This window comes from Egretta garzetta, unplaced genomic scaffold, assembly GCF_000687185.1.
Source record: "Egretta garzetta isolate BGI_Z169 unplaced genomic scaffold, ASM68718v1 scaffold293, whole genome shotgun sequence".
NCBI lineage: Eukaryota > Metazoa > Chordata > Aves > Pelecaniformes > Ardeidae > Egretta > Egretta garzetta.
The window spans coordinates 3,650,833-3,664,012 of NW_009259318.1; the positions used below are offsets into that span (position 1 = coordinate 3,650,833).

At 47.3% G+C, this 13,180-nt stretch overlaps 1 protein-coding gene across 2 annotated transcripts in view; it reads right to left on the reverse strand.

Annotated features, from left to right (window-relative positions):
- Nucleotides 1-846: 846 nt before the first annotated feature.
- Nucleotides 847-13,180, reverse strand: part of BORCS5 (BLOC-1 related complex subunit 5) — a 76,362-nt gene continuing 64,028 nt past the window's right edge. For both annotated transcript variants that reach the window (XM_035892069.1, XM_035892070.1), the window contains one exon: nt 847-4,647. In XM_035892069.1, the coding sequence (XP_035747962.1) occupies nt 4,417-4,647 (231 nt within the window). In that variant the 3' untranslated portion in view covers nt 847-4,416. The remainder of the gene's footprint in view (nt 4,648-13,180) is intronic.

Sequence of the window (13,180 nt, forward strand, 5' to 3'; positions counted from 1 at the left end):
CGAGCGCTTTGCGCAGGGAAGCTACAGTCTTACACAAGTGTCTGAGTCCATCAATCCCAGTCCCTCTTCTTCATCTTCAAGAGGCTACCAGCACAGAAAAGGGAGGCAGCCAGCTAACTACGGTCCCACCCCAGTCACAAGCTGGCCAGCCACAAGCATTGCTGCGCACATCATTTACTTAAATTGGACATCACTGCCAACCTCAATTGGGACAGCATCCCAAAAACCCAACATTTATTTTCATTCCTGCGACACAGGTTTTCTTCCAGTCCCAGGCCAGAGGTGGCCCCAGGGCAGCTGAAACCAGCCATCTCCATGGCACAAAGGTGGGTTCTGCATACAAAACAGAAAAGCCAAAATACGACCTCCCACGCTAAGGTGTGTGTACTGTCCATAGACGTCACAGGAAGAAGTGGTGCCCTGGAACTGAAGAATAAGCAAGGCCATCGGAGAAACAAGACACGTGGAAAAGAGCGATACCAAACGTTTTAATGCTGGAGCTGTGGGACACGTAGCACATCGGCAGCTGAAAGCAGAGCAAGTCTGCGAACAGGATAATAACCCGTAAACCAAGGAGCGCTCAGCCACGAGGCTGGTAATCAAAATCCACTCTGGCAGCTCGGGAACAGGAGGGACGTTGCAATACTCCCTCAGGAAACCACTGGCACGCAGTCCGATAGAGGGGCTGGCTCATGCAACGAGTGGGCCTGTGAAAACGTGTATTTCTACTCTTTCTGTGTAAAAGCTTGGAGGAGGGGAAAATACACTTTAAATATTTAAATATATTTAAATATATTTAATTTAAAATACATGTATTTTTAAAAAAAAAAAAAAAATCACAACTCTCTTCTATCCCCTTCACTGATCTTCACAGAAATTGTCCTGCAGATAGATAGGTTGGCATTCTAGCACCCTGTCAATGCATTAAATTACAAAAACAACGGAAACAACAAAGCAAACCCCTTCTGCGCGTGTGGCACGCTGACCTGTGAAGGACGCAACAAGCACGAGCAGCAGCACAAAGTGGGGGTCGCAGCAGCAGATTCAGGGGAAGAACCAGAGCAGCCCAGGCCAGCAGGGAACTGCAGACCCAGAGACTCACCAGGTTCTCCAGCCCAACCACATGCCACCTCAGAAAGCAGAAAAGGGCAGAAATGTTGTTTTCCGTGGAGCACGCCAGATTATTCTCTTGTTCATAGCACTAACGTTGTGGTAGAAGTAACAGCTAGTACATTCGTGAGAGATACCCGAGGCCTTCTCCAACAGCGTTTGGCTTGGAAAAGGAAATTCATAAGCAGAAAGGCAATTCCAGTCACATCTCAAGTCTGCTAACCAGTGTGAAAGGGAGTGAAGCAACAGTCTCACCTTGAGCATCACTTGCATCTGCGATGAAGCTGAAAGCAGCGTGCAGAGCAAAGCAAACGAGGAACAGCCAGGCAACAAACAGCAGCTCAAGATGACGTGGCAGGAAATTTCTTCCCCTCGGGTGAGAGGTCCAAAGACTTACAGTTAACGAAGCCAGTGATTATGTTTTAAATAAAACTGTAAACCATCATTTGAGAACAGTTAGAGGGTGCACGCTATCTTACAGTACCCATACAAGACACCATCACCTGTGGACCAAAGGTGATGACCTGCGTGCTTTGGAAGAGGTCGGCCTTCGCATTTCAGCTCTGATTTCTTTCTAGTTAAGCTACTGACGTTTTTCACAGCTTACCCTTTGCTGCTCAGAAAGCTCTAGCTGGGAGGCCCAGCACCACATCCACAAGCTTAAAGGCCAGTGTTCATCGGAACAAGCATTTTCTCCCATTATCAGCCCAGTGTCTAGGTGTTTCATAGCAAATAAGGAAGGAACTGATTTGCAGCCCTCGCTCCTGCAGCTTTCGGATAGGAATACTATTCACTTGCCCTCATTAGCACGGCAGGGGGCAATGCTTTGATCTGATACTTAATAGCACGAGGCCAAATGTCTAGAAGCTTTACAGGAGAGAGCATCTGCAGCCTAGCCCCCGCCTCGAGATCCAGTATCAGCATCTTCCCACCGGTATAGGCTTCCAGCACGCCAGGGTGTGGGATATCTCTGATCCTGTCTGGCAGACGGCTGAATGTCGGACATTCTAAACTTCCAGACAGCATCATCTGGACAAGGAGGACAAAAATGCCTGCAGCCGCTATTTAAAGCTGCTGAATATTCTGGTGTGTCTGATGGCGGGAGGCAGACATCTTCAGTGACGGGCAATGAGGACAAGCAGGTTTTTATGGGTTGTTAATTCTCATGTAAGCTTTTAACAAACCAAGTGTAAAATACTGCAGGATGCACGAGCAAGGATGGAAGCCTGATGTTATATCCCGTTCAACATACAGCATACACCCACGTATGTACAACTGCATAACAACTCCAGGGTGGAAGCAACAGACAACCAGGCCCACTCTGCTGCCTTTACTAGAAAAATCTGCAGAGTTCCTTGTCGTCTCTCAAGCAGTCACTGGCTCTTCCCAGGGCATCATTCCAGGGGACTTCATTTCTATGGGACTCTGCTTTCAGACAGTGTTCAGCTGGCCCTGAGGACCAACCACCGCTACGGTTCAGACACACATCTACGCTGGCTGCAGTCCACATCACAAAATTCACTCTAGGCTATGTGGCCTTTGGGAATGCAACAAGAGAACGGCCTCTTTCTTCCTGCCACCAGGCAGCAATTAATACCGGCAAAAACCTACCATGCTCTTACTCCCAAATGCTTAGAGACCATCTTTTGCTGAGTAAGTACTCTTAACTACCAGGAGGTATCGAAGCAAGTTGCCTTCAGAAAGTCACCTATCCTTGTGCTGTACTGGAAGATGGGTTGTCACACTGACTCGCTCAAAGACAGCCGTCCTCACCCCTGGAATTGCACTCCTCATGTACAACAGCCTTTGGGGTTCATGGGGGCACTTCAGCTTCCTCGCCAGCAACAGCATCCTGGGACTAACATACACACACAAACCCACCCTTGACGGAGGCAAAATCCTCGCTTCTGGTTTCATGGCCTTTCTGCTGCAGACAAGAGCTGCCACGCAATGGCGACACGGGCTGTTAAACCTTATTCTAGACTCGTAAATATTTTTACAGCAGCGTGTAGAATATCCCCCCGTTTTATACAGGAAGAAACCAAAACTCAGAGAGGTGCTGCAAATCGCCTGCAGCCAGCAGGCCAGTGGCAGACTTGGCGATGAAGCAGTCTCCTACAGGCCAGCCCAGCGCCCGGGCGGCGTGGAGACGCTGCCTGCCTTCCAGCAGGGCCCTCGGCTTGGGAGAAGGCAAGAACACCTTGTTGCCTTTGGAGCAGTTTGCTGAGCGCGGTCCCAAAGGGCCGTGTGGTTTCAGTCATAAAACAGCGCGCTCAGACAAGCTCTTGGCACGACGGCAGCTATAGCTGAGGAGAAGACCTAGAGGACTTCTCGTATCTCCCCCCTCCAACTCCATACACTTGAAGGTAAAGAAACAACTGCATCCCTCTGGTAGAAAAAGACAGCACCGAGATAACTGGAGTGTCCCAATAAAAATAAATAAATTAAAAAACCAAAACAAACCAAACACAAACCAAAAAACCACCGCGTGTCCCAACTTTGGGATGCGCAGTGAACAGGTTGGTGCCAGTGCCCGTCAGAATCACTGTGCAAGGTGAGGGACACGAAATGCCACCAGCTGGGGCACAGGGACATTGCCAGGGCAAGGGGGAGAGGAACGCTAAGGCTTGCTTAACATTAACAGACATATATATCTGGAACAGTTATTCCTTTACAGCCTCATAAATTAGCGAGCCCATAAAAACAGGAGCCTTGAGGAGGACATGCCAAAACCCTGCCATGCAAACCATGTTAATTATGATAATAGGCAGATTTTAATAAGCCAGTTCCTGGCTCCCACACTTTCACCTATAAAACACACTTATTTCCAAGGCCAGGGGATCTCAGAAATACCTGCCAGCCATCTAATCGTCTAAACCTCAGTGGCACAAAAGCCATGTTAGAGGGTTTGTCACACCCCGTATCCCTTTGAATTTTTCTAGTAAAAAAAAAAAAAAAAAAAAATCAGATGAAAGAAAACTCCTCCTCTGTAAACCCCAGTCTAGTCACAGCAATGAAACAAATGTCTCGGCACAGGCGGTGGTAGTGGTAAAGGAGACAGGAGGGCAAGAGGAGGGAGATGAAAGAACCGTAAATCATCATCTCCAGACGTCGGGACCGGGGAGCTCCTGGATTCCTGGCTGCGCAGTTCTGGCAGCTGACGCTGCTCTTCCTCCGATGCCCTGGCAGAGAGTCAGGCAGCACTGCCGTCCCCTTCAAACATCTGCCAGCCCGCCCCGTTGGAAGTGCGTCTGTGCTGAACGCTGGAGCGTGGAAGGTGAGGAGGGGGAGCCCGCCGGGTCACAGCTAAGACTTCAGCTCCCGGTCGGGTTTCATGCTGAAGGGCTCCAGCCTCTCGCTCTCCGGCAGCATGCTGTTCAGCCGCTCCATCAGCGGGATCGTCTGGTCGATGCCCATCTGTATACGGCGGAGGATGGCAGACATCTCATTGACCTTCTGGATCTGCTCTGCATACTTGGCATACTTCTTCTGGCGCTCCTGCATGAAGCTATAAAGAGTTTCCACAGAGAGGTCCATCTGTTTAAAAACAAGCAGAGCGAGGCGCATTAGGTTGACTGTTGCCACAGGCCTTTCAGCACCTCGTCTTTCCTAAAAGCAGCCGAGAAGCATGTTAGACGCCCCACTGGAGCTACCAGCCAGGTACAAAGGCGCTCCTCTGTGGGGGCACAACAAGTTTGTCATGAAACAGAATGATTCATGGCTGTACACCAGGGAGGATGTATGACCACCTCAGTTCTACACCCAAACGCCGATCAGAAAATTCTTTATTTACAGGCACTGCCAGGGATTTCCCAATAAACTATGCACACATCCTCCAAGTTATCCAAACCCAGGGAACTTGTGGCCTCTGCCTACACCTGTATTATATTTTCAGTGGAGATCATTCATGTGCAAGCATTAAGATCTACATCTACCATAGTTGCCAGTGCTAATTTCATCAGCTTAGCCAGATTACTCTGAAACTAAACCACTGCTGTTATTGCCATCATTGTCTGGAAAACTCCAGTCTTGGGAGAGAACCACAATGGATTGCTAGCGTCCCTGATTTCCCCGAATCCTAAAAATGAATGTGTTATGAATGACCCCAGGAGAGACATTAAGTAAATCAGCCGTGCAATTAAACACAGTAAGTACCCAAACACGGCTCTAGCGTGATGACAATGACAGGAACTGCAGTGCTATTCCTGCCATTGAGTGACGAAGGTAGCCTTTATAATTCACAGCCCAACTTTCTCTTCAGCCAGACCTGTAAACTCCAGGCGGGATTCAGCCGATAGCTGCTAGTACTGTACACATGTGAGCCAACTCAGATGGTTTAAGCTGTTTTACACCTTGTAAGACAAACCATATGTATTCAGAGACCTTGGTAATAGATCTGCTCCAAGCCCTCAAGCGCACACCTGAAGCTCGGTTGCTGCATGTGGCTGCAGCTGTGCTCAACAACCCCACTTGCTCCGCTACGATGGCTCTTCAGACCAGTATGTCTGAGCAGTTGGAACCTATCCTGCAACCACGCTCTGACGTGGTGGAAAGCGGTGCCCTCGCCTGGGACTCGGTGCATGCCCACAGTGTGGAACTACCCCCAGAGGAAGGAGGTCACCGCTCATGATGAAGCATCCTCATGGAATCACTGCTGAGGACGCCTGGTAGTCCAGGAGTCCCTGGTTCAAACAACATCCCTCACTTTAACTCTGTGACAGAGTCAACCCATTCGGTGGAGGACAGCGACCGTACCTGTCATCAGGGACAAATCAAACTTATCGCTGTGCTGCTTAAAAACAAGCCGTGCTGACCAGGTCTGACCTACACAGTACTCACTGGGCAAGTGTAATCCTGACCCAGCCCACAGTGGTGCGGGGCTGTAGGGGACAGCCTGCAGCAAGGGGAGGATTGGGTGGAAGCAGTGCAAAGCTGGAAGGGGGATCCCCCATTGAGGGGGAACTCCCACCCCACTGAGCACTGCCGTCCCGCTGGCAGCAGCAGCGTTTGACACTGGGGGAAAAACCAGGGGAGCGGTGTTTGCTTACAAACATCTTTTTCAAGCCCCAGGGAAGGGGTCAAGATGAAAACAGTCGGGCAAGAAAATATTTTATTGAGAAACCTAAGCTACAAACAGCACTGAAAACAAACACACAAGTTTCCGCTGAACTGCCATGGGGATTAGGAAGCATTTTTTTTTTCCCCCCTATCATCTCCATCAGAGCTGGACACAGTACCAATTAACCTTTTATTTCGTCTGTACTTTCTAGCACTTTCAGGCCGAATTCTTCCTCTTTGCCTGCGTGCTTTCCTGTGAATTCCTCTCTCCACACTTTCATGCATGGGACAAAATAAAAACCAGCAGAGCAGGAAACTCTAAATAGAGTGGAAACAATTTAAGCCTACACAGGGGTTTCTATTAAAACCCCAGCTTAATAATTTAGTAGCTTGGCGCTAGCTCTGTAAATTGGAGTGTGTAAAAAGCAGACCACCACCAGGTCTGCACGGGATGGAAGTAAATTCAATCCAGCGCCTAAAAACGTCCCACCTAATGAGAGGCAGTGGTGTGGAGTGGCAGCCAGGCGGAAACCTGCCAAAAGCCATCACGCCTCATTAAACTGAGCAGCACAGGGACCCAGGCAGCAACCTCTGGTGTTGAAGTTCTCTTCCACAGGCAGGTTCTCCATGCGGCCTCACAGCGCTGTGCAAGAGGCAAAGTGTGCATCTACCAAGGTCTGAAACAAAAAAGAACACAGGCCCCCTTTTCTCTCCATTCCAATAATTCTCATCTGTTGACTTCTAGGCTACTTGTGTAAATACCAGTATGCCCACTTACTGGAAGGGAACACGGGGAGAAGCTCAATCTGACCTGCAAAAGGAAGAAGAAATGCAGAGTGGCCTTCCAAGCTCTTTGCTACTTTTGGACACACTGACAATGGCTATAAAAAAAGCTGCCTCACAAAAAAGAGAAAGGGTGGAAGCGAGTGTTTCCTATGGTTTCCTTACACCTAGCATTCAAGTTTGTCTGCTGCGGGAGGCCACAGCAGCGGCACAGCCAGCAACACAACAAGGGGGACAGAAGTTGAGTAGTTCTGAGGAAAGGCCAATTTTTACTCAGACTGAACCTGGTCTTTTTAACGAGGGGGAAAAAAAAAGGAAAAAAAAAACAACCCTACATGTTAAGTCCTGTATATAAATGCCAATGCCTCTTTGCAGCTTTCCTTGAAGCCGGCCTAAATACACACTTACATCCTTCCTGCCTCCTCCCCCCCCCAGGCGAGCTTCTCCAGTGCCAGACCTTGTGCTTTCACCTCTCCTGGCACGCAGGCGCGTTCCTCTGGTGCTCAGACTGGGCCTTCGCTTGCAGGACTCAGAGGGTCAGCCCTATTTACCCACCACAGAGACTAAAACTGTCCTTTGGGAATCTGCAATGAACAGGGAACACACATAAGAATCTGCTTAATTCCTTTCTATTTAATTCCATACAGTAGCAATAAAAAGCATCTGGAGAAAGGGAGCCTAGGCTTGCCTACAGCCAAGGCAGTCCACGCTGTTCAAGACACCCCCGAGGATCAGATGAGTGAATTTGCCTTCTCTGAGCAGCTCCCACCAACTCCCACCTCCCATAGACGAGGCCCTGCCACAGTCTCTTCTGAAAAACGCTCAGGTCTCAGCTTTCTTGCCCATCCCCGGCTGAGAATCTCTCTGGGAAGCCCAGCAAGGCGCCTCAGAGCCAGCAGCTCTTCCACTGCCCTGCAACCATCTGCAAGTGTTTATCTGAGCCATTGTTTCTGCTCTGCTTGCTTGGAGCCTCCTGCTATGCCAGGCCACCGCAGTTGCGGGCATCTCCGCCATCGGCAGGTTACCACCCTGCACCCATAAGCCACGACAGATGTGGAGCTGCGCTGTCACCAGCCCCTCGATGGCTTCACCACTGAGGCTTCAACCATCACCAACTTCTCCTTCAAACATCACCACTGAGTAAGCTATCACCATCCCCAACTTACAGGTACAGAAGAGCTTAGAGAGTCAAAAGACTGGACCTGATGCCTCTTACGAAGCAACAGAACAAAAGCAGAGGGCAGAGCCCAGCACGCGAGGGTCCTGGTCCTAATTCTCAAAGCGAGACATTCTGCCCAGCCTGGTCTTGAGGAAAGAAGATGTGTTCTCAGTGAAGGGGTGAGAGCTCCCAATGTACACTTTATTTCTTTCCAAAGATAATTCCTCCTGTTAAAGCAGCAAACCTGAGGCTGGATATGCCCAGAGTGGAAGGCAGGATTTTTTACCCTTTCTACACTGAAAAGGATGAAAGAGTTTTTTCAGTTTTTCTTTTAGGAGTATAGTATCATGAAAACAGACAAGCCCAAAAATCACCTCCCAGTATGACTTTTTTTTTTTGTACAGCCAGTGACATTCAGAATTTGGGCCTGTTTCTATTTCAAAGCTCATGACTCCTACGTGCATCAGTAGCAGCAGGGCGCTAATTTATGCCTCAGCCTCACATTTTAAACATGAAATGACATCTACTGGGCTTTTCTTTCCTCAAATGAAAACAGATTCATAATTACTTCCAACAACAGTGCAAGATGGATATTCCCCCACTTAAAAGGGCCCCAGCACAGCCCCTCCTGCTACACCATTCACATTGTCAGGGCTCGCAGACCCTCCTCTGCGTTACACAGGCCCATTTGTAACAACGCACCGATGAAACACAAACAATTGAGGGGACTTTCAGACATCTTGCACACCACAAATTCTTGCATTCATTTTAGAATTCTTCTTGGCCCACATTGCCAGGCAGAATAAAGATGTTAATTTAGTCCACAAAAAGACTGAGGTCAGCACTGGACACTGCCCAATTCTTTTCAAGAGACCATACCGAAAACAAACCAGTGCCCTATACAGGCCTCTTACCTGGCATGGCTTTATAGCACCTCTGTCATGGGCATGTAAGTGGCCCGAGCTCTCAGAAACAGAGGTCACACCTTGTTAGTTCAATGACTGAGTCTGAAAATTACAGCTAGACACATTTTCCCTGGCTGCAGAACACGCAAACGCTACCAGACGTTCATTAAACTTGGAATCGAATTTCTGGAGAGGCACTGCTGACGTTCGTAACAAAACAGATACATCTCATAAGAGGATGCCCTGTCACTCCCAGCTTCTCCACTCCCTCCTTAAAAAATGCCAATAAGGCAAGAAGATGTTTTGCTCCCCCCCGCCACTAAGCAACAGCCTTCAAGAGCTCAGCTAGACATCCATTTGTCCTGTGTCCCTCTGCCCTAACGATTTGCTGTTAGCTCCCATCCCCTATGGCTGCCACTCAAAAAAAAAAAAAATCACAGCAATTTGGGGGCAATCCTTATTCCAGAAAGTTCACTTGCTAAGAACAGTGCTCCAAGCACAAGCGGCCTTTCCCTTCACATTGTCAGGTGCCTGGCTGGGGTTAAATGAACTCCTTCCTGCAGCTGCACAAAAACCACATCAGAAAGTGACAGGCAGGAACATGACTGCATGGAATATTAGTCACGATGTGCTGGTGTGAAAATACTTTTCAATCAACGCACTTAAAAACGAAGACAGCTCCTCTTTCTGTACTGCTTGAAAACAAATGTGCTCAATGAATGGGTTTTTTTTTCTCTTCCCCTCATCTCTTTGATAATGTCACGCAAACTTAGCACAATAGATCGTGATGACTTCCTGATGATGGGAACATCCTCTGTTTCTCCCACTCATCCCACACACTGCTAAGTGATAAACTTACTGGGTAGCTTCTTTGCCGGGGTAGCAAATAGAAATGCCCAGCCAAGGATTGATCCCACATCCTTCTCTGCAGCATTGGTCATGAGTACTGTTCTCATGAGTACCCTTTCTCTGCGCCACTGTCAGGAACAATTATAATTTGTGTTTTAAGTTTTGCTCACCACATCCAAGACCTAATCCCATGCCAAAACATTCATTTTGCTCCTTCTGTAATTTATCATTGCTGTAAACAATTGCCAAGGAGTTCTTCAGTCTAAGCATTGCACAGATGGCAGTCAAGTTAGAGAACGAAGAGTTACCATTTTAACTGGCTCTAACATTGATTAGTAATATTAATAGGTACATCAGGGCCCTTACTTCAAAAGACCTACAACTAAATCTATACCTGGTCCCTTAGAGCTATAGTAGATACACAATAGTGTAAGATAAGCTGCTGCTCCTGAAACATCAAGATTTAACTATTTTGGGAGGCCTTGGGTTGCACAAAAGAATTCAGAATTCAAAAGAATCAGAAGGTTTGTTCCCGAAATTAGCTCTTCCACCTTCCCGCATATTACATTATTGGACAGGATATGTTTGTCGCTACCCTGCGGTCTGACCTCCACAGCCCACGTCTCCCTCAGCTTCAACGCGAGCCTTCCCTGCTTGAGTGCTACCAGCATCCCTCTGCCAACTGGCAGTCCCCCAAGCTTAAGTTATGACTGCTATCACTAACTGTTGCTAAAAATAAAGAGTCCTAAAAGCTATGATTAAAACAATACCTACCTCTCGCCCAACGCTAATGAATAAGTAGACTTCCAAGCCCTTGAAAAAGCATGGCCCCACTTCACAGAGGTGGGAGAAGGCTGAGAGCAAAGCCCAACAACCAGCAGCCATCTGGCATCTGCTGCTGTAGGTGCTGTAGCCAGCTCTCCATCTTGGACGCATCTCATATCGCGGTCCTGTTCTACTGGACTTTCTTTACTTACGTTTCCCTCAACACCACAGCTACTCATCATCCTTCTCTCAAAACAACTAAACCATAACATAAGCAAGTTAAACTCAGGGCACAGTTTCACATTACACAAAATGCAATGCAACCTCAGGCTGCAAAGGAGCAGTCCCACCTCTCATCTTCAAATTAGCTGTCTGATCATGGGGTTGGTTCTGCACATAAGTCAGGGTGGGGTGGAGAGGAATGGAATGAAACAAGCTTGGTCTGCCCAGGCTCTCTTTTCTTCAGTGGTTTGGTCTTCTGTCCCATCAACTTGCTGGCCTGACCCTTCAGCGTGAACAGTCACAGGAGCAGCAGGACCACCACATGAAGAGAAGCACCATCTCTCCCACTGCATGTGTTACAGAATCATAGAATAGAATCACAGAATCATTTAGGTTGGAAAAGACCTTTAAGATCATCAAGTCCAACCATTAACCTAACACTGCCATCCCACCACTAAACCATGTCCCTAAGCACCACATCTATCTGTCTTTTAAATACCTTCAGGGACGGAGGACTCGACCGCTTCTCTGGGCAGCCTGTTCCAATACTTAACAACCCTTTTGGTGAAAAAAATTTTCCTAGTGTCCAACCTAAACCTGCCCTGGTGCAACCTGAAGCCATTGCCTCTCGTCCTATTGCCCATTACTTGGGAGAAGAGACCAACACCCACCACACTACAGCCTCCTTTCAGGTAGTTGTAGAGGGCGGTAAGATCTCCCCTCAGCCTCCTCTTCTCCAGGCTAAACAACCTCAGTTCCCCCAGCTGCTCCTCATAAGACTTGTGCTCCAGACCCCTCACCAGCTTTGTTGCCTTTCTCTGGACACAATCCAGCGCCTCAGTGTCTTTCTTGTAGGGAGGGGCCCAAAACTGAACACAGTCTTCGAGGTGCAGCTGATCACATCCCTGCTCCTGCTGGCCACACTATTCCTGATACAAGCCAGGATGCTGCTGGCCTTCCTGGGCACCTGTGTTCCTGGATTCTAACATCAGACAAGATTCTTTGGGTGGGGGGGAGTATCCGATTTTATCAGTAAGTTTTCTGAAGTGTCACTAAGAAAAGGTTGTAGTAATTTCTAGCTCACTAACTTTCACTAGCAAGAACAATTTTTTTTTGATCTTTCAGTTGCTGCTTTCATAGAACAATCTACATCCATCTAAAAAGTCATGTCTAAAATTTATCAAGACTAAAAAAATGTTATGTTACATTCAAAGCATTAGAAATGCTTCCATACCTCTCCTAAGTGAGAAAGTTTAAGAAAAATAAATAACAAAAAACCACCCATAAGATGAATGAGCAACATCCTCACAACGCCTCTCTTTTGTGGAGTACAACTCCACAGAAACGAATCACAAACTCCTAGCCTGTCTTTAATTAGCTGTTCCTAGAGAAAGAAAAATCTGTATCTGCTAGAGGAATCTGTTGCTTAAATGATAAATTGCACAATTCTTTTTCAGACTACCTAATAATTCTCCTACAAAACATGGCCTTCAATTCCCTTATTTCCCGATTTTACACTGCTGCCATATTACTCATTCAGAACACTCCTATATCCAGCCAGAGCTTGAATATTACAGAACAGCACTTGAGAATGTTATTTGGCCTTAGGGTTTCATTTTATCATAAATTTCAGTTCTGTACTTTTAACATGCCAGAATGACTAGCTTTAAGCAAGTTGGTTTTCCTATCAAGAATAAGCTTCCATTTGAAAAGAGATTACTACTATCATTAATGAGACATTTCTCAGAAAACACCACCGTTCTCACTTCAGAGTAAAAAGGTGCTGTCTAAAATAGTCAGCATCATTACATTTGCAAGCCATCTGATCTAACAATATTATTCTCAGCTTCACACTTGGGACCTGATAGCTGTAGGTCTTCTTTTCCAGGTGTCCTACAGAAAGTCTTACAAAATTTTTCAAAAGGGGGTGCTAAACTTTGGCATATTTAGTCAGGGTTAGACACACTAGAGGAAAGCATTTTCTAGAAGAGAACACTACCTTAAGAAGAAAAAGCTCTTAAATCTGTTCTCAGAAAATGCAAAAGAGCTGAGTTTTAACCATTTCCTACAGTCTGTGAAGTGGTAAAAGGATTATCTAGGGACTCCCTTTTTTTTGTCTGGGGAACTGCAGACAAAGATGGGTTCAAGTACCATGCTGCACTTACACAGCCAGTCCAACGCATCTGGTTGCATCAGACCTACCTCTCATGTGCTGTGCAGATGGCCTGTATACACGCAAGAAGGCTGAAGCATGAGATGTGCAAGGGCACAAAAGCCCAGCAGTCAGGAATCGGGGATTTCTGGACATCTGACAGCCCAGATGAAGCCT